Source organism: Panthera leo, chromosome C2, assembly GCF_018350215.1.
Source record: "Panthera leo isolate Ple1 chromosome C2, P.leo_Ple1_pat1.1, whole genome shotgun sequence".
NCBI lineage: Eukaryota > Metazoa > Chordata > Mammalia > Carnivora > Felidae > Panthera > Panthera leo.
In genome coordinates, this window is record NC_056687.1 from 71,577,263 (window position 1) to 71,599,351 (window position 22,089).

The 22,089-nt window shown below is 39.1% G+C and overlaps 1 protein-coding gene across 4 annotated transcripts in view; it reads right to left on the reverse strand.

Annotated features, from left to right (window-relative positions):
• Positions 1-167: 167 nt before the first annotated feature.
• The window catches only part of PCYT1A (phosphate cytidylyltransferase 1A, choline), a 47,757-nt gene continuing 25,835 nt past the window's right edge, over positions 168-22,089 (reverse strand). For all 4 annotated transcript variants that reach the window (XM_042954679.1, XM_042954682.1, XM_042954680.1 and 1 more), the window contains exons 3-9: positions 17,744-17,843; positions 12,087-12,203; positions 10,896-11,047; positions 8,522-8,600; positions 7,659-7,801; positions 5,803-5,991; positions 168-4,932 (exon numbers count right to left, since the gene is read on the reverse strand). In XM_042954679.1, coding sequence (XP_042810613.1) covers positions 4,726-4,932; positions 5,803-5,991; positions 7,659-7,801; positions 8,522-8,600; positions 10,896-11,047; positions 12,087-12,203; positions 17,744-17,843 — 987 coding nt within the window. In that variant the 3' untranslated portion in view covers positions 168-4,725. The remainder of the gene's footprint in view (positions 4,933-5,802; positions 5,992-7,658; positions 7,802-8,521; positions 8,601-10,895; positions 11,048-12,086; positions 12,204-17,743; positions 17,844-22,089) is intronic.

The window sequence follows — 22,089 nt, forward strand, 5'->3', positions numbered from 1 at the left end:
TATACACACACATATATATACACACACACATATATATATGTGGAATATTACATGGCCATAAAAAAGGATGAGATCATGCCATTTGAGACAACATGGATGGGTCTACAGGGTATTATGCTAAGTGAAATAAATCAGACTGAAAAAGATAAATACCATACAATTCCACTCATAAATGGAATAAAATAAATAAATAAACGAAAAGCAGAATTGGAACTATAAATACAAACAACAAATTGATGGTTGTCAGAGCGGAGGGGGTGGGAGGTTGGACAAAATGGGTAAAGGGGACTGGGAGATACAGGCCTCCAGTTGTGGAATGAGTAAGTCACAGGAATAAAAAGCAGAGCATAAGGAATATATAGTTAATGATATTGTGAACACAGTATAATGTATAAACTTGTCAAATCACTAAGTTGTACGCCTAAAGTTAATGTAACATTGTGTGTCAACTAAAAAGAAAAAAAAGAACTCAACCAGGCAAAATAGTACAAACCCAGTGTCCAATAAACCAGGCTTCTGAAGAAGAGATGGAAGCCTGATGGATTCTGAATGACAGATGTGTCATTAGGGCACTGAGGACATTAGACCTCATAGATCTGGACCAGCCTCCCTTTGTGGGACAATAGCTTCTGTGCAAAGCTGAAAAAGGATTTTCCTAATAATATGGTCATGGGACAACTTTGAGGAGACAAATCAGGATGCAAAGGCAAAGAAATTGAGAGCATAGGCAAAAGCCCCAAATATATAACACATGTTACACACATGTATACCAGGTCAAAAACACAGGAAATGGAATATTAGGTAAAACCACTTTGCCTTTATTTGGCTAAATGACAAAGGCCAAAATAACTCTGAACAAATTAGTAACACTCACATAGGAAAACAATATACTGAACACCGATTGAGGAAACGTCCTGTGGGTTGCTGGCACTGGGGATGAGGCTAACATTCATGCCAAGGCCAGCATTTCTTCCCAACATGCCTTTTTCTTTTCAGCATCCTCAATACAGGACAACCCAACTGATCGAGTCTCTGTGTTTAAAACAGTCGGTGCCCCTTAAGAAGGGTGGAAAAACCCTCTTTAAACCTAAAGGGACACAACCTGAGTCATCCCAGTGTTAAACCTAGCACTTTTGTTCTCTACCCCAATCTGAGTATTAACATAAAACTTTGGCAGACAGAAAATCTTTCATTCTTTTAAAGAAAAATTAACATTTAATAATATAATCCCAAGGACATGTTCTACTTATTTGGAAAAATAGAAGCTAGGGACCACTCTTTATCTCATGACAATCTATTCTATGAGAGAAAACAAGAACAATCATTGTATGACTTTGCAAAATACAACCTTTAAAAATACTTATATTGGTAAGCTTAAAAAAAATACCATTAGTTAAAAACATTATTAAGGGAGTATTTTTTCCTACCTGTATTAGTTCAACTTCTGGTGAAAGTGTGTGATGACAGAAAAGGTAGAAGCTATGGCTTTTAGGGAATTAAAGAGAAGCAGCAAAATATAATTGATTTGGAAAGATTTTTGACATGAGATCTAGAACAGAGTCAAAAAGGCAATCGGCTCCAGAAAAACAGAAGCTACCCACAAACCAAGATACTCTGGCAAAGCAAACGCACTGTGAAGAACCACTGTAGAGGGACCATCCAGAAGCTGCTTGACCAGCTGTGTGGTCACAAGTAAAAGAAGAATCTAACTCAGGTGCCGGGTTATCGGCAATCACAAAAAGTCAAAAGTTCTCTTGACCTCCTTCATGTTTTTTCTCATTTAGGATCTTCAGCCTCCTCATATCCCTACCCTTCTTACCTAACTGAGCCTCAGCAAAATAATGGTCTTTGGCTCTAGCTATCAGAAACAGCCACAGTAGTACGAACGATCCATTTCTGTTCCTCGAAAGTTTCAATCTCTGTTCCTCAGTGCTCCTGAGTCTAGTGTAGGAAAAGAGCAAACTTTCTGCCCAGCCATCTCAAGATAACTGCTGGAAGCACCTCCTCGGCACCAACTCCTGAGCATCTGTCTCCATTCTTCGGTCTTACGCACTGTGCTCTGAAGCCAACCAACTTTTAAGGCTCTCCCATCTCTGCTACATTTGGCCTATTGCTTTGTGTGTGGGATTCAGGGAAACAGCTAATTAGAAACTAATATTACCAGTTAATATTAAAATTAATATTCAAAGATTTACAGATCACAGGCATGGTCATGGTAGGCAAACAACTAACTTCATTGAATTAGGCACAATCAAATAATGCATCATCCCAACAGCTTCCTCCCTCCACCCATCCTTGTCCAGCACTTAGGATCACATTTATCCCAAAGAAGCAAATATGCCACACCATAAAAGATTTTGCTTAAAGTCACAATTATTTGAAGATGCACTGGTGTTAGGAGACTGAGACTGTAGTCTTGTCAAAAGGGGCGAGAGGGCTTTCCAAGAACACGTGCATATGCTGGCCCTGGTAGTCTCACAGAGCTTCCCAGCACAGCTGTTATATTCCAAGAGCAGGGAATGTGAAAAAGAGCGCACTGATAGAGCAGAGGAAGAGGTCCCAGGCAGTATGCTTGAGAGGACTGACTGCAGGGAGGAAAACCACATTCTGAGCATCTTCCTTGCCAAATACATTTGGCTAACGTGTACTTTGAGGGAACACATAGGTGAGCCTCAGTAATGACTTCGTCACGTTTCTATACCAGGGAGAATAGTAGGCAAAATTCCCAAAGAAGGAAGACTGAAGCAGAAAAGTTAAAATATGTGATCCTATGAAGCTGGCTAATGCAGGAAAACAGTAACTTGAACTGTTTCAAAAGAAGGATTCTAAGCCAAAGCTCAAGTAAACCAGATTTGATAGCACAAATAGCACTTCATGAGAAGAGTCAGAAATGCAGTTTTCGTAGGCCGTCACGACAACAAGAGATTTCCCTCTCTTTGTGTCTCTACTCTGCCTCTCTGCATGATCAGAATTTTAGGAACCAAGGTAGTCCTGCTGTGCAGGCAGGCAGTGATTCTAGCCTCTGATCCTCAGGCAGAAGAGCAGGTTTTATCACAAAGTATTTAGAGAGGAGACTATGAGATGCTCACAGCCCTAGCACAGGGGCAAGGAAAGATAAAATGTGGTTTTCTAACACTGAAAACATCAAAATTCCACCCCCACAAGGGGTATTTATGAGTGACAGGGTGGGGCCTGGACATAAGCAGTTTTCCCCTGAACCCAGCTACAGGACTATTGAAGATGACAGTCTGCTAGGTCATGTAGCTGTAGAATGCTAGAGGTTTCAAATGAGCTCACACTCAACTGCAAGTGTTAAGCTTCAGCATCTCTGATGGGAAATATAAGTGGTGAATCCCCGTGGGCAACCTAACAGGGGAAATGGCACCATAACCAGCAGGCACACGTGGAGAAGAGAGAGAACCTACCATACTCTTGTAATGTGAACCCATGCTTTGTGGCCTGCTGGAGGGGCAGGGGAGGGAAGTCCCCACCAGCTGCAACTCTCAGAGGAAAAGGAACACTACCTGGAGCACTAGTTCCAGTCAAGAACTTTAAGAAAAAAACAAACAAACAAACAAACAAACAAAAAACCCCACAACTTTCTTAAGAGGGGCAGGGTTCAAGATAAGGCTTCAGAAAGGGGGGTGTTTCCTTACGTTTCTGTGTTTAAATTCTGTGCAAAGTTTCTCCAAATATTCAGTATGGCTTTGAGCAACATGGATTAACAGATCATGTTCAAACTGCAGACATTTACAAAGTACCCTTTGCAAAAAGCTAGGTAATAAGCATTGAAATAGGAGTATCAGGGCCAGGGACTTACTCCTGTCTGGGAAAATTAACCTGAATCGACCCCGTATAGGATTGAGTAGTGCCCCACTCCCCTCCTCAATCACAATAAACCTGAAAGCGTTCCTTCCTTCAAAGGTAGACTGCAGGAATGAGATTGATAAGAGCTCCCAAATAACTGGGCAACAGAATCTTCTGGGAAGATGAACACAGCAGGAAAACCGCAGACGATGCCATGTGGTCTGGTTCCATCCCCATCAGTGTCTTCCATGGACCCCATTGGGTCCAATACGAAACTCCTCAGGGAGTAAGAAAAGTTAGGCTCAGATCTCCTTCTTCTCAAGCCACATTGACACATGTGTCAGCAGTACATTTAGGTGATTTGTGGCCGAGCTTACTCAGCTTTTAGCTTTTTTTTTAAGGACGCCAAAATTATGCTATTTGCCCCTCCCCATGAAATCACTCATAAGCAGGTCATTGCTTGAAGGACTTGGCAAGCCACTTTGCCTCAGAGCAGAAGGCAACACTATAGTGTATCAGGAAGAAAAGGCCTCTGGGTAATACACCACTTCCTTGTGCCCACTCCTCAGGGCAAAAAATCAGTTTTACTTATAACATTTGAAAGACTGATTTTTAAAAAATTACTAAAAATGACAATTTCCTGTCAAGATCACATGAACATAAACAGTAAAGCAAAGTCTGTAAAGAGGGAATATGGATGCAGAACAGGCTTCTAAGGTGTACTCAGCCTCCTTCTTGGTGTGAATGGGTGACGCCTCTTGGAGGATGGGCTGATCCCATCCTAGGTCCTCCTGCCCCAACTTTCTTTCTTTTGTAGCTGTCCTTAGGTTTAGTGTTGGGATCACAATTTGGAATTCAACCGAGAGCTTCCGAAGGTTATGGGACAGAGGGAAGGGAGAGGAAAGGAGGGATGAAAACTTAGTCTTCTTCGTCCTCACTGATGTCATAAGTTGCAGCCTTGTGCCTGGAGAGGTTTGCTGGGGAGGACGGCGGGGAAGTCTTGCCAGAGAAGGGCCATCGGAAAGACGGGGAGGGGGAGCGTTCCCGAGTGGGGCTGCTGCTGGGACTCTGCTTTGGACTGATGGCCTGCAGCATCCGGCCTTTCCCCTCTTTCAGCATATGTTTCTGGGGAGACCAAAAGGTAAAATTAGAAGAAACCTATGGATCCTACTAAATCACCACTGGAGGATCTGCGGCTTCAAATTATCACAAGTGCCCTGTGCAATATCATAAGTAATTGAATAAGCTAGGGGAGGGACACAGCTATAAGTTTAAGTAATTTCCTCCCTAAAGTAGTCCATGCTATGCAACTTATCTAAGGGTTCCCACATGCTATCACTCAATCCTTGACTTCTATGTCAAAGGAATTCTTAAATGGCTACTTGGTCTGCATTCCAGGCTCCAGGCAAAAACAAAGGAACTAACTCAGACAAAAGTGTACCTATTCTAGTTGTAGAGCTCTCTGAAAAGGAAATTCTATATTCTCCCTGAATAATCTATTCTGGTATCAAACAGTCTCACAGTTAGATCCTTCCTGATATCCGAGGGCTTACTTGCTAAATTGCTACACTTCACCTTCTATTTGGCTTGAAAAGACCTTGCTACTCCTCAAGGGCAGAATTCTCACCTCACCCAGCAATTCTGCAGCGGCTGTTTGTAGGGGAGGCAGCTTTCTTTTTACTATTCTTTGTTCTTTCCTTTCCTTTTATTGAAAACTATAGTGTAGAAGTAAGTTGGGCAAGGTTACTTACTTATCACCAGATTTGGACAAAGAGTTGGCAAAATTATTTAGGAGAATATATAACTTCTTTCTATGAACATTTTAAAGAACTTTTTGAGGATAGTCAAAAGATAGTTCTGCCCAATACAAGGGACAAATTAGGTAACTACTTAATGTTGATATCTCTTTCTATAATTCTGTAATTCTTTCCACAGCATGAGAATTCCCTATATTTTCCTAAAATTCCCTAAACCGTCCATCAGGAAAGAACATACCAGTGCTCCTTCTGGACCAAACATTTCCAGGAAACTTCCAATGAATTCTCGGGATTTCTCCTCCCATTTCTGAATGAGGTCAATGCTTTTTTCTTCAACCTTCTGAACAAATTCTTTTGACTTCTCCTCCACATCTTTCACTTTCTTCTTTACTTTGTCAACCCGCTCCTGTAAGTGGTATTTCTTCTCCTAAGTAAAGAAATAATTGTTTTGAGAAATAATACTCACTCTGACCTCCATTCCAAAGGGAAAGAAGAAAATGGTCTGGCACTCTACTGGCACTATTTCCAGCCATGAGAACTTCACTTCGCTCTAATGTATCCCATAGTTCTCTATCATAGTAACATAAAATATACTCTGGATGGTCATCTTATACAAAAATGTGATAACTCAAACATTGTGGAAGCCTAGACTAAACTAAATATATAGAGTGGGCTCAGTAACAGACAGACACATAGCCAAATGCATCCGATTTTTTAGGACAAAACATAAACTTGGAACATAAACATGCCCAACATAACCCAAACCCCATTCTAGATGAAGATGTAAAGGGAACCACAAGATTCTGCACAATACCACCAAGAATTATTGGTTGCAGTAGTGCATCTTTTACTTAGTTTACTGTGCTATTTGTTTTCCCCTCTATCATTGGCTTATTCTATGATTTTAGAAGAGCTATTTATTTTAGTTTTTGGTATCTGGAGGTCTGTTTACTCAGTTGCAAAAGGAAGAGGATACTCTTTGGTCCTACAAGCTTCCCTAAAGAGAAGGGAAAATGGTATGAACCCTCTAGGGATGGGGGGGTATGTTTTGCCAAATGAAAAGTATTTTCGTAATTTCCAGATCACGAAGGGGAAAGGGAATATATTTAGGATTTTTAAACAACTGAACATAGAGATTCTGAAGTAGGTGGTTAGCAACAGCTAGGGCTTATCCGCATAGATAAATCATATTTAGATGAAACCATTTCACCTATTGATAATTCACAGAATTAGAAACAGGTAAGAGAGCACAATAAGCTACTTGTGTCGAAGATAGAGTTAGCAGCTTCCTTCTTTTAAAACCAACTTTATTAAGATATAATTTCCAAATAAAATGTATAGCCATTTGTTTCTTAAAGGCAATATTAAGCTAAGATAAACTTTGCTTTCATAAATCAAATTTTAAAACCTAGGTCCACATGTCCTGAGAAACTGCATGCAAAATGTTGTGTGTCACTATCCACAGAGGGAATAGCTTTCATTAGATTTTCCAAAGACCAACCAAAATAGTAATAATAATAATAATAATAATAATAATAATAATAAATAAAAGGTTAAGAACTACTGTTTTAAATATAATTGATATAGAGGGTATCAGGGTGGCTCAGTTGGTTAAGCATCCAACTTTTGGTTTCAGCTCAGGACATGATCTCACAGTTCCATGGGGTCAAGCCCTCCATCGGGCTCTTCACCAATGGTGCCGAGCCTGTTTGGGATTCTCCCTCTCTCTCTGCCCCTCCCCCATTTGCACACTCTCTCTCTCTCTCTCTCAAAATAAAACTTTAAAAAAATAAAATGTAAATAAACATAATTGATATAAATACTGTACTAGGTAAGTTACATATTTTTATTTATTTATTTAGCTGTACATCTTTATATCAATGTGTTGATAGTAAGCTATAAAGGCAGAAAATGCCTCTGTTTTATTCTCTTTGTAAATAGCTTAGCATAGTGGTATCAGCAAAGAGGCAATCACTGAATTTTGGAGGTGATAATTATAACAGACTGAAAAGAAGCAACTTCAGCTTAGATGAAGTGGGAGGCAAATGTGTGTCCTATCAGGCCATGGAATTCTGGGATGAGGTTGGAACTCACATTGATAAAGCTGACATTGAGCTCCTTTGCCGTGTAGCCCCTCTGTAGGTTCCGTCTGGCATACACATCATAGTCCCGGACAATTCGGGTGATGATGTCTGATGTTGAGATACCTTCTGTCCTCTGTGTTGGAGCAAACATGCCTAATCCAAGAACACATACAAACACTGTGACATTCTGGTTAACTTAGACAGTAGAACTAGATGAAAACTGGGAGCAACACCGTTTTCCTCAAAAAGCAGAATCTGCTATTATTAAGTGAAATCTGGAGATACTGACAGATAGGAGGACTGAATTAAAGGCTAGGGGCAAGGAAAGCAGGAGCTATATGGTCCTAATATTAAGAAAAATATGGGGTGGGCACCTGGGTGGCTCAGTCAGTTAAGCATCTGACTTCAGCTCAGGTCATGATCTCACACAGTTCATGAGTTTGCATGAGCCCCACTTCAAGTGAGCTCGAGTCCCACTTTGGGTGAGTACAAGTCCTGCTTCGGGTGAGCCCCACTTCTCTCTCTTTGCCCCTTGTTCACTTGTGTCCTCTCTCTTTCTCTCTCTCTCAACAACAACAACAAATGTATATGTGTGTGTGTGTGTGTGTGTGTGTGTGTGTGTGTGTGTGTGTGTATACACACACACACATATAGCTGAAATTAAAAGAGATATCAAAAGTAGATGTTTAGACTGAGAATTGATGGATGTCAGAACTATGCTCACCTTAACCTTTTATCTGAAATGAAGTGTGACCGGAAAGTAGATGTTGAATTTCTAAGTATATACATTTTCCTCTGTAAAGTAGATGTTGTTGAATCTCTGTCACTGCCCCTGAAACTCCATAAAGTGAGGATATACATCAGCTTACTCACCTGCTTCCTTAATGTGCTTATAAACATCATCACTCCCAGCAGAAGAATAAGGAATGTCATCATGGGCTACGAAATCAATCTGAAATAAGGAAACTTCATTTAAAACCCAGGATAACTGCCATCAGAAAGAACCAGTAAATACTCTTTCAATAAATACTCTCCCAGACCCAGATAAAGGACAAGGAGAGGCCAGGCCTCGAATGGACTTTTTTTTTCTTTATCTCTCTTTGCTTTGCTTCATACATTCCGTGATTCATTCATAAGCCACCCAAACTAATTATTTATCAATCATAAACATGAAGTTGGCCAGTTTCTATTTTTAACTATTTCTCCTGATATACTGGAAGTGCTACCCTCACACTGCATACCAGTCATCATACTATAGTAAATAGGACTGGAGAATTTGCTGGTGTGTTAGCTAGTGAGTGGAGCCAAGGAAAGAAGAAAGGAAATCTCCCCATCCTCCCAGGTCTATAAGGGTTGGTCAAATAAGGGTTTCTAAAAATATGCAAAAGAGGTTACTTCGTTGTTAGCTGGTTTCTCTCTCAGTCCATGAGATGAGTGGGAATATAAAAATAGCAGGCAAGAGCCCTTTTACTAGAACAGATACATCTATACTCCTGAGAAATGTAAAACTCAAAGCCATAAAAGACCTTTTGGTCTTAGGCTCTATCACTTTACTACTGTCAATACCTCTTGCAACAATGAGAAGAGAACAATGCCACTGGGATCAATAATCTTTCAGACAGACATGCTAACCTTACTTAGTCATTCCTGAGCAGGCCAAATGGCATTTACTAATATAACTGCTAACACAACCATACCCAGTTCCAGAAGCCACTGTAGTATGAACCATGCCCAGGACTGTGTCAGAGACTCTCGGCTAACATCTTGGTTACTTACGGACAATTTATCAGGGGTCAATAGGCAGCAAAGTGAAAATAAGAATAGTGGGCAGGGGCGCCTGGGTGGCGCAGTCGGTTAAGCGTCCGACTTCAGCCAGGTCACGATCTCGCGGTCCGTGAGTTCGAGCCCCGCGTCAGGCTCTGGGCTGATGGCTCGGAGCCTGGAGCCTGTTTCCGATTCTGTGTCTCCCTCTCTCTCTGCCCCTCCCCCGTTCATGCTCTGTCTCTCTCTGTCCCAAAAATAAATAAAAAACGTTGAAAAAAAAAAATTAAAAAAAAAAAAAAAAAAAAAGAATAGTGGGCAAGTAAGACGGCTGGTTGAGGATACACTGCTAACAAGGAGAAAAGAGAAGTTAGAAGTTCCTCTACCCTCTTCTGCCTGGGCCTGCCTGGCTGTGTTGCTGAGAATAATCTTGTTCATCACCTTTGGTACATCGGCTGCCAAGTATAGATATAGAAAAGCTAGAGAATTATAAAAGGTCTGTCACAATCCTAGTTTTAACAAACATCACTCTTGCTGAGAACTGACAATATTCCTCAAGCTTGAGGGCCTCCGACCTGATCTGATAGACCCTTCTCATCTTTTATACTCACCTTTTATAGGAAACCTGTTTCTCTAATGTGTGAGAATTAAAAGAAGGTAAGGGGTTTTATAATACTAACTCAATGAGTAAAAGTGAGAAACCCCCCTGGTTTCTGATCTCACACAACATCTAGCCCAAAATCAAAGCCCTGAAACTAGATTAAGTCAATACAAAAGAAGTCTATGTTTATCTGTCTTATTTCCTGGAACTCCTGAGAACATGGCTGAAGCTCTGTATATTCTAAAGGACTGGTATATTAGGAGGACGGACACATCCATAGTGAGGGGGGATAAATATCACTTAACTGAAGAGTTCAGTTTCTAGCCCTGCTACTGTGTATCCTAGACCAGGTTATTTGGTCTTTCTGGCTCTGTTCTCAGATATAAAGTAGAAACCATAGGGGCACCTGGGTGGCTCAGTTGGTTAAGTATCCAACTTTGGCCAGGTCATGATCTCATGGTTCATGAGTTCGAGCCCCACATCATGCTCTGTGCTGACAGCTCAGAGCCTGGAGCCTGCTTCTGATTCTGTGTCTCCCTCTCTTTCTGCCCCTCCCCCACTCACGTTTTCTCTCTGTCTCTCTGTCTCTCTCTCACTCAAAAAATGAATAAACATTAAAAAAATTTAAAGTAGAAACCATAACTACCCAGTAAGACTGTGGGGAACAAATGAAATATAATGGATGTAAAAGTGCTTTTAAGCCACCAAACCCCATATAAATGTTAGGGATGACTAGTAGTAAAATCACTGTCATCTCTTCCATGTGAAATTTACACAGAACGTATAAGTAAAATAAGGCTAGTGGAAAACTAGCCTGAGTCTTGGAAGTCTTGAGAGTCGAGGGAATTCCAGGAGGGGAATGGGGACATGTACTCAGTCTCTTACCCGGTGTTCCGCGAGGAACTCTGGCGTGAGGGTCCAGGGGGCATTCCTCACCACCTCATCCACATAGCGGCAGTGCTGCACGGCATCATAGCGCTCATTTTCATTCATCACTGTGAAGCCTTTGAAGTTGTGTGTGAGCTCATCACTGCAAACTGAGTTCACCACATCATAAAGTTGTAAGTCAAAGTCCCCTTTGCTTAACCATTCCTCAGCCACCCACCTCTCCCATGGACTAGGAGTAACCGATCTAGGTTACTAGGACTGTAACCGATCTCCCCACATGGAGAAGTATTTTCTGGATATAGCTCATTCTGGGTAGCAATGCTTTTCCTAATCCAAGATACACCTTCAGGAGCAATACACACTAAACAGTATGTTCACACTTTGGAGAAGACTTCGAAATTAACCTGCTGTGAATTTCTACAGCAATTAAGTTTTTAAAAATATTTTCTTAGGACACCTGGGTAACTCAGTTAAGTGTCTGACTTCAGCTCACGTCATGATCGGGTCTGTGGGTTCAAGCCCTATGTCGGGCTCTGTGCTGACAGCTTAGAGCCTGGAGCCTGCTTCGGATTCTGTGTCTCCCTCTCTCTTTGTCCCTTCCCTGCTTGCACTCTGACTCTCTCTCTCAAAAGTGAATACACATTAAAACAAATTTTAAAAATGTTTCCTTATTAAATTTCTGTAAGACTGTACTGGATCACATAACATTTGCTTAACAGACTTTCATACTTCAGTTGATTCAAAATGACAAACTGGAATCTAGTAAATACTGTTCTTAAGTAGGCAATAGGGGTCACTGTTGCTCCCCAAACTGTAGACACTCAAATGAAAACAGTGAGATAAAAACTAGACATCTCTGGGATACCTGGCTGGCCCAATTGGAAGAGCATGTGACTCTTCATCTCGGGGTCGTGAATTTGAGCCCCATGTTGGGTACAGAGATTACTTAATAAAACTTTAAAAAAAAAAAACAAAACAAAACTGGACATCTCAGGTCAAAGAGCTTGTAGTTTCTTTCACCAGGTCTGTATACTTCATGTACTTCATATACTTCATGTTTTAGAGAGGCTGCTCTACATCCCTCATTTTAAAACCAAAATAAGAGCCAGGGCTCAGGTTATGAAAGGAGAAAAATGCTACTATAATTTTTTTCTGGAAATCACCTAAAGTTATCAGATATTTTCTTACCTCCTACAATAAGGTATGTATTAGGGAAAAGGTTCTTTGCTTGCATAAGAGCCCGGGCATGACCACAGTGAAATAAGTCAAATATTCCATCTGCATAAACTCTCACAGGCCGGTCACCTAAATCCAAAGGAAAGAATTTATCAAAAAAACACATCGATTCAATATCTCATATTTGACAAGTGGAAATGGCACTGTGTTTCCACCCTTGCATGCCCCTCTCTTGTTTTCTGAATATTCACCCTAATTTAGGGGTAGACTGGGGTTGTGAGGAATAACATCAGACTTCCTTGGCTACAAAGACGCTTTTGACATCACATCCATTGACTCTGTTACCCTGATTTCACCAAACTGCTCATGTAACTGGATATCATGATTGCTTTTTCTTAAAGTTATTTTAGAAGTAAATGGGAAGAGTTACATAACATATGTGTCCTAAATTTTAAAATCCTCACCTTCAGCTTATGTTTAAATTTCAGTCATGTTTAGAGTATAGCTAAGGTATACTCTGGCTGCTTGCTCTCTCATTTTCAGGCTGCCTTGATTACTAATAACTAAGCTTTGCTATGAAAATAAACTTCCCTCTGATTGCCCAGTGAGTAAGGAGTGATCCAAAGAGGTGAGACTGAGAAAAAGGGAAGGTTAAGTACCAGTTATTGACTTACTGCTTCTCAATCCCAAATTCACCTTCAGCACCTGCTCTGTGATAACAGATAGGATTCCTTCAAGTATTTCTCCTTGGCAGTGAGCATGTTATACTTTCTCAGTAGAGGGTGATATACTAAGTATTTGAAAGTCAAATATAAATATTATAGGACTTTATATTAGAGCTTTTCCTCTTCTTTCCATTGGTGAAAATGATAGAGAACAGATTGCCAATTTATTTTCAGTGGTGGTGGACTATGAAAGAAAAGCCAGGAAATGATCTCTTTGAGTACAAGACTAATTCCAAAGCCTAACAAACACACTGAGAATGGAATTGACATAATGGTTCATCATACTTCAAATAATAAATCTAGTAAATCCTAGTAATATATTCCTATATGTAAATAAAAGAAGAGTTATTTCACTGCAGCAGCAGCAGCAAATAACAGTAGGAGCAGCTACATCGTCTGGGAAAGAAGGGCCAAAGTCTCATCAGATATACCATACTGAAGGTAGGCGTAAGATACAACACCCTTGTCTTGAGAACAACAAATCAAGGGGGAGAAAATTGGTTCCCAGGAGGTTTATGGACTTTTCTTTCCAGATAGGTTTATCCATAAATAAGTAGCCTTTTTAAAAAGATCATTTATTTATTTTGAGAGAGAGAGAATGCACACAATCAGGGGAGGGTCAGAAGGAGAAGGGAAGAGAGAATCCCACATAGGCTCAACACTCAGTGCAGAGTCTGACACAGGGTTCAACCTCATGACCATGAGATCATGACCTGAGCCAAAATCAAGAGCTGGCTGCTTAACTGACTAAGCCACCCAGGTGGCTTTAAACTTTAAACAAGTAGCTTTTAAACTAAGAAATAATAGAGAGTGCCTGGGTGGCTCAGTCAGTTAAGCATCAGACTTCAGCTCAGGTCATGATCTCACAGTTTGTGTATTTGAGTCCTACTTTGGGCTCTGCGTGGACAGCTTGGAGCCTGGAGCCTGCTTTGGATTCTGTGTTTCCCTCTCTCTCCCTGCCCTTCCCCCCTCCTCAAAAATAAATAAACATTTAAACTGAGAAATCATATACTGGTGTTAGAAATATAAACTGGTACAGCTTTTAAGAAGGGTAATTAGATAATATCTGTCAAAAGACACAGAAATGCTTATACCCTTTACCCCAGCTATTCCAATTCTAGTAATTTATTTCATACATATATTTGTAAATATGCATGGTATTCATTGCAGCATAGTTTGTAATAGTAAAAGTTTGGAAACAACTTAAATTTCAACGGAAGACTGAACATACTATGATACACCTACTAAGGGTGGAAGGGAGAGATACTGGGTGGCTGTGAGATACTAATAGGAAGACTTTTCACTCTATACCCTTAATGTATTTTGTAAATGTTAGGCTATGGAAATGTATTGGTTTTGTAATACAGGAAATAAAATTTTTAAATAAAATAGATACACCAATACAATGAAAAACAACATAATGGATTTAAGAGTCAAAAAGCTTATAGCTCAAACTTAACGACCAGCCTCCTTCCTCTATAATCTTAACCTCTTTAACACTCAGTTTCCTCATCTATAAAACAAAGCAAAACACAACAAAACCTGAGGAGCATAATCTTTCTTCTACATCTTAGAAATCCATCTTTCCTAAACAAGTCCAGAGTGGCTATGATCTCATTTTTTTTGATCCTAAAAGACAAAGGATAGAACACAAAGATTAAGAATACTTTGTTATTGTTTCTTTGACATTAGCATACAACAAGGGCAAAGTGAGATGAGGGGGATTTAGCGCCATAAACACATTTCCAGGATGGTGGAAGTAGTACCAAATACTGTTGATCAACGGGCTGTTTGTCAGGGTTAATCATCCCATATAAGGCCAAGTCACCACCAAACCCCTTCTCGGACCAACTCCAGATGTGCTCCTTGCTCTCTACAGTGTTTTCTCAGCCACCCAGCCTCTCAATTCCCTATGACTTACCCCCAAGTCTTTGGCAAACCTGGGTGGGTATAGTAAGCAAATGGCCAGAAAGATCACTGTTAATGAGAAAATCTGAGGACTAAGTACAAGTTACCCATTCTTTTCCCAAGTGGCTACTGGCCAGGATAACCAAACCATCTGATTTACATCTGTTGTTTCAGCATATTAATAAGAGCGACTCCCTTTCACTTTCAAAATGGTCCTGGTTTTTAATATAAATTATAGTCTTTGCACTAAATAAATATATGTTCTCCTTACGTAGAACAAACGTGGCTTTCAATTTATTGTGTCTTTTAATATATTCTCTCAAATACCTATCCCCAAAACATTTTGTTTCTAACAGATTCTGTTGCCCTTCCAACTTTGACTTCTTTTCCTTTCTCCTAGAAAACACATTGCTGATTTTTTTCTTTCATCTTCCTAAAGGAATAATCTTCTCTCAAGCTATATTTGTTTTTTTCTCTGGGTAGTGAGTTTTCTCCTAGATTATTACCAACTCCTTTCTTAAGGGAGTCCTTAACCTCCCTAATGAAAACATGGTGGAGGGAAGGATGCCCCCCTGGCTTACTCCTTGTCCAATACTGGCATGAATAGTCCCTTGGTTATTTAACATAAAACTGAACAGGCAGAATCAGGTATAGGAGAAATACTGGAGATCAAACTAGACCAGCAAACTTTATAAGCAAATGTGTGACTATCTGTTCCACCTAAAATGCAGTCAGTTTGCCGATGGCCTTCTATTATTTATAACTAATGTCTACAAAGAGCAGCACCACTCCAGGGTAAAAAGAACATGAAGATGGAAAAACTTAGGTTTTAGTTTCAATTCTATCACTAATTATTGGTTTTACTACAGGGGACCTTTCACTTCTTAGTTTCTATGGACTTTAATTTCTTCATGTATATAATGAGATGATAAAGTAGATGATCTCAAAAATGACTTATAAAATTCTATGAATTAATTCTAAAATTGTTAAAAATTAGTGCATGTGAATTATAAGCTTCAAATACACATACATTTTATTGACCACAAATGATTTGTGGGTAGACTAACAACAAGCTGGGTAATGTGAGGTACTACATTCTGAATGTGTGTTATTAGAGAGCACATGAAAAGTTCTTGCCTTCAACATGCTCTACTATCACATCTGAACATGATCCTTGAACTGTCTGATGGCATTTCGAACTCTGATCTGACACCACTATGCCTTGTTACACATACCCTGTTTTTCCTTGTTGTCATTCTACCCTGCCCCATCAACCTGCTTGTTACTCAAGGGGAACCAAGCCTAAAATGCTACATCATGAGTCAGAAGGGCTGTGATCAACATGAGACATATACAAACACTTTTGAAAAAAAAAAAAAGCATTATCTGGAATTCTGAGGACTCAAAAACTATGTTTCATATAGCCATGATTTAGCTAAGGAGTACTGGGCTCCCTGGCCTGAAACTGTCCAGCATCTATATCTATTCATATTTTGCTACTCCTCCATTACAACAGAGAACAAATATACTAACACTATTAAGAAGTAACCACAAATATCTTCTACATATTGGAAATGTATACATTTGTGGCTGTAACTGCCTCTTATTCCTTAGTGTTTACCTGGGTTTGAGTCTAGGCCCACATTTACAGAGTAGACAGAACACTTACCATAGTAATGGAAAGAACCAAAAAAGGATTGAAAAAAAGAATTGGAGAATTTACAGATAAGTAAGGACAGCTGCCTATATTTGTATTTCTAACAAATACCCAAGGAAGCTTCTCTTTAAAATAATCCCTAAGGGGCGCCTGGGTGGCTCAGTCGGTTGAGTGGCCGACTTCAGCTCAGGTCATGATCTCGCGGTCCGTGAGTTCGAGCCCCGCGTTGGGCTCTGGGCTGATGGCTTGGAGCCTGGAGCCTGTTTCCGATTCTGTGTCTCCCTCTCTCTCTGCCCCTCCCCCCGTTCATGCTCTGTCTCTCTCTGTCTCAAAAATAAATAAAAAAAAATAATAATAAATAAAATAAAATAAAATAATCCCTAAAACTGGGCCACCTGAGTGGCTCAGCTGGTTAAGCATCTGACTTCAGCTCAGGTCATGATCTCACAGTTCCTGAGTTTGAGTCCCACATTGGGTGAGATCAAGCCCCACCTCAGGTGAGCACGAGCCCCACTTGGGGTAAGCATGAGCCCCGTTTCAAGTGAGCCCCGCTTCTCACTCTCTCTCTCGCTCTCTCTGCCCCTTGTGGGATTCTCTCTCTCTCCCTCTATTGCCCCTTGCTCACTTGCACCCTCTCTCTCTCAAAAATAAACAAACAAATAAATGAAATAACTCAAATTAAAAACAAAAATCTCTAAAACCACTTGTCCAAAACAGGAAGAGTATCTAGAACACATATTAATAGCTTATGTAGTCAAAAATTGCTACTTAATGATGTAAACTAAGCATACAAATAAAGAGTATAGGGTTTAAAAATAATACAGTGAGTTTTTAAAAAACCTAAAAGATTGTATCAGTAAAGATAAAGTTAAGTGATAAGCATCTCCCCACTTAGGATATTTTATCCTCTAACATTCAGCGGTGTCTAGCAAGGGTATTAACTTATAGAAAGGGAGATCTGGGGGACAATTCTGAAGGCTATTAAAAATGTGACAGCCTGACATAGTATTCAGACCTCTGTAAAAACAGACAAGGTTATAATCCAGCTCAGGCTAATATCCTATTGTCTCTGTTCTACTATACCTCATAGTTGTGACAACAGCCCAGGAAGCAAGTATGTACCACTATATCTCACAGCTGTAACAACATCCTAGGAAACAAGCTTAAAATGATAAGAAAAAATGAAATCTTATGGAATGCAGTTATACTCCCAAATAAAACAGCTGGGAGATAGGAGGAAACCCCCTCCCAACTACCCTTTTTATACCCAGTTTATAGGTAAATTGAGGAAAGAATATAGAAAGTAGGTGCATATTTGATAAATACAACTGAATGCTAAAAACAGAGTAAAACAACAAAATAATTAAGCATTTACTTACAAGGAGTTCCTCTGCTGGCTTCTTCCATAGTTACCCTGACATAGGGCTTACTAAAGTCTACTTCAATTTCATCAGAAAAAGGAGCTGGCTGCTGTAAGCCCTTTAAGATAAGGAAAGTGAAGGAAAAGAAAGTTAAATTCAATGGTATAGACTGAAATACTCAAAAAATGGCAGCTTTAAAGAACAATCAGTTATTCAATATGCTGGTGATTAAATTCCTCCTAAAACCTCATAACATACAAAAGAAAAAAAGGCATTCCAAAATGACAGGTGAAAGTTGCAACCTTTTACCAAAGAGGTAAATTGCTAAATCATGATATGAAAGATAAATATCTTGGGGCGCTTGGGTGGCTCAGTTGGTTAGTGTCCAACTTTGGCTCAGGTCACGATCTCACTGCTCAAGAGTTCAAGCCCCTCATGGGGCATTAGCTTGGAGCCTAGAGCCTGCTTCAGATTCTGTCTCCATCTCTCTGCCCCTCCCCTGCTCTCTCTCTCTCTCTTAAATATAAAAAATAAAACATAAAAAAAAAATTTAAAAAAAAAGAAAGATAAATATCTTGCTGGTGATTTCAGGATAATATTGAGCGAGGTGGTTGGGAACCTAAGCATAGTCCCAACTAACTGGGTCCAGAATGATGGCTCCTCCCATCACATGGCAGAACACCCAACTCTATTCTATGTGATGAAATTGCCAAGCTTCTATTGTGCATTTTTCTATCACTTCAACTAAGGGACTGCGAAGGCAAACAGCTCCTGAATGCTTTATTATGATTATCTCTGTATAATGCTTTACATTGTAAATATTTTTTTAAATTTTTTTAATGTTAATTTTTGAAAGAGAGAGAGAGAGTGCGTGAGCAGGGGAGGGGCAGAGAGAGAGGGAGACACAGAATCTGAAGCAGGCTCCAAGCTCTGAGTTGTCAACACAGAGCCCGATGCGGGGCTCAAACCCACAGACCGCAAGATCATGACCTGAACTGAAGTTGGATGCTTAATCGACTGAGCCACCCAGGCTCCCCAACTTTAAATATGTTCTAATGCTCATAACAGCCCTGTGAGGCAAGTAGTACAACAGTCAGTATCCTCAATTTACAGATGAGGAAAACAAGGTTCAAATAAGTTATATCAGTTATATGCAATTACTCAGAGGCAAAGCTAAAATAAGAATGCAGGAATTCTCTTTCCTCTACAGAGTTAACTTAACTCTACTACTTAAAAGTTTTTGTTAAATTGTTTCATAAGTATTTTATTCTATTTGATGCTATTATGAAGGGAATTGTTTTTCTTCACTGTATTTTTGGATTGTTCCTTACTGGTATATAAAAATGCAAGTTGAGGGGCGCCTGGGTGGCGTAGTTGGTTAAGCGTCCGACTTCAGCCAGGTCACGATCTCGCGGTCCGTGAGTTCGAGCCCCGCGTCAGGCTCTGGGCTGATGGCTCGGAGCCTGGAGCCTGTTTCCGATTCTGTGTCTCCCTCTCTCTCTGCCCCTCCCCCGTTCATGCTCTGTCTCTCTCTGTCCCAAAAATAAATAAAAAAACGTTGAAAAAAAAAATAAAAAAAAAAAAAATGCAAGTTGATTTATATGTGCAAATGTGTGTCTGTGTGTGTAATTTCAGATGATTTTTGTATATTGATCTAATGTCTTGTGAATTTGCTAAACTCAATTATTAGTTCTAGCACTTTGGTAGATTCCTTAGGATTTTCTACATTTGAGATCATGTAATCTATGACTCAAGACAGTTTTACTTACTCCTTTCCAATTTGGATGCCTTTAATTTCCTTTTATTATCCCTTGTTGCCTTAGTTAGAATCTCTAGCACAATGCTGAATAGAAGTAACAAGGACAAAGATCTTTGCCTTTTTTCCAATCTTAGGGGTGAAGTATCCAATCTTTCACCATTAAATATTATGTTAACCCTAGATGTTTTGTAGATGCCTTTATCAGCTGAGGAACCGCCCTTATTTTTGCAATTTGTTTAGAGCTTTTATAATAGGTGTTGGGTTTTGTCATATGCTTTTTCTGTATTACTGAAACATGCATATTCTGTTTTTGTCTTTTGTTACTTATAGTGTATTAGATTAATTGATTTTAGGATGCTAAACCAATCTTGCATTCCTGAGTGAAATCCCTCTTGGTCATGTTATATAAATCTTTTTAAATATTCCTGGATTTAATTTGTTAATATATTGTTACAGATTTTTGCATCTAAGCTTGTGAGAAATTTTGAACGATAGTTATCTTTTCTTGTGCTTTTTTTGCCTGGCTTTGATGTTTGGCTTCGCAAAAGGGGATAGAAAGTATTTTCTTTTCCTCTATTTTCTGAAACCATTTATTCAGAATAGAAAGCTATTACTTCCTTAAATGTTTGAAAGAATTCACCAATGAAGCATCTGGGTCTGGACTTATCATTGTGGGAAGATTTTTAAAGACTACTTTTTTTATTTTTATTTTTTAACTTGGGATTCGTCATTCAGATTCTCTATTTAATTTTGGGTCAGTTTTGGCAATTTGTCTCTTTCTAGCAATGTCTGTTTCATTTAAATTGTCAACTTTTTTTGGCATTTAATTTTTCATTACATTCCCTTATAATTCTTTTAATTTCTGTGGGTTATAGTGATGTTCACTTAGAATTTTAAATTCTAAACAAATCGCATCATGATTGGTCTGAATCCAGGGACTGGGAAAACATCACTTTGATTTGTTTTCAGATAAGGACAGATTTTTAAGATTAGATTTTAAAATTAAAACATACTTCTTTTTAAAAATCCCTTATATGGGGCACCAGGGTGGTTCAGTCAGTTAAGTGTCCAACTTAGGCTCAGGTCATAATCTCACAGTTTGTGAGTTCAAGACCCATGCCGGGCTCTATGCTGACAGCTCAGAGCCTGGAGCCTGCTTCAGATTCTATGTCTCCCTCTCTCTCTGTCCCTCCCCTGCTCATACTCTGTCTCTGTCTCTCTCTCTCTTTCAAAAATAAACATTAAAATTTTTAATATAAAAAAATAAAATCACTTATATAAGCTTAGTTAAGATATGCTAAAGCTATAATAAAGATAAGTGAAAACACCCATTTTTAGGAGACGTGTGCATATGAGTGTTATCCTTTTTAAGAACTTTTTTTTTTTTTTTTTAGTTTAGTGTTTTATTTTGAGAGAGACAGAGAGAGCAGGGAAGGGTCAGAGAGAGAGAAGGAGAGATTGAGAATCCCAAACAGGCTCATGCTGAGCCACGCAGATGCCCCTTTAAGAACATTTTATAAAAGAGATAAGAATAGACCAAAGACACAAATATACAGTTTTCTGTAGTTAAGAGAGATTTCTCTACAGATTAGATAAGACAATTTATCTTCTAAAAGTCAGTATTCAAATGAGTTGCTTAACAGTAGTGTGTTTCTAAAAGCATATGCTATTCACAAAATAATATACTCTATGATTCCATCTATATAAAGGTAAAAAAAAAAAACAGGCAAAGCTAAATCTATGATGAATAGAAGCCAGAGGAAAAAGAGGAAATTGGGGAAAGTGGATACTGATGAGCAGGGACATGAGAGTCTTCTGGGAAGACAGGTATACATATGTAAAAATTTATTGAGCTGTACACTTAAGATTTGTGCACTCTATTGTATGTAAGTTATATCTCTAGAAACAAATGATATTTGGCCATAAAAAGGAATGCAGTACTGATACATGCTACAATATGGATCTTGAAATCTTGAAAACATAATGCTATATGAAAGAAGGCAGTCACAAAAGACCACTTATTGTATGATTCCATTTATATGTAATATCTAGAATAGGAAAACTTATACACAGAAAGTAAATTAGTGGTTATACTGGGCTTGGAGGGTTAGGGAGAAATGGAGAGTGACTGATAATGGGTACCAGGTTTCTCTCTGGGGTGATGAAAATGTTCTAAAATAGATATGATAATGGATGCACAACTCTGAATAGTCTAAAAACCACTGGATTGCACATTTTAAATGGGCATGTGAATTATAATGGTATGTGAATTACATCTCAATAAAGTTTATGTATATATTTATACATAAAAACAGGCAAAAATACATCAAACAAATAGAAAAAATTATGTTTATTAACAATAGTACATGTAGATAAAAGATGAGCTTTATTGTGTCTCTGAAAGTTATTATCAATGGTGTACAGAAGCTGGTTGTTAAAAATTCAGGAATTATGTGGGCCATTTATTAAATCATTGGTAGTCTGAACTTATTAGGCACAGAAATCAGCAAGTGCTACATATCAGAGGGTTTTTCCCCCAGTAAGCCAGTTTACTAGAACACCACTGGTTATTTGCATACTTAGAAAGAGATCAGTTCTGAGGTTA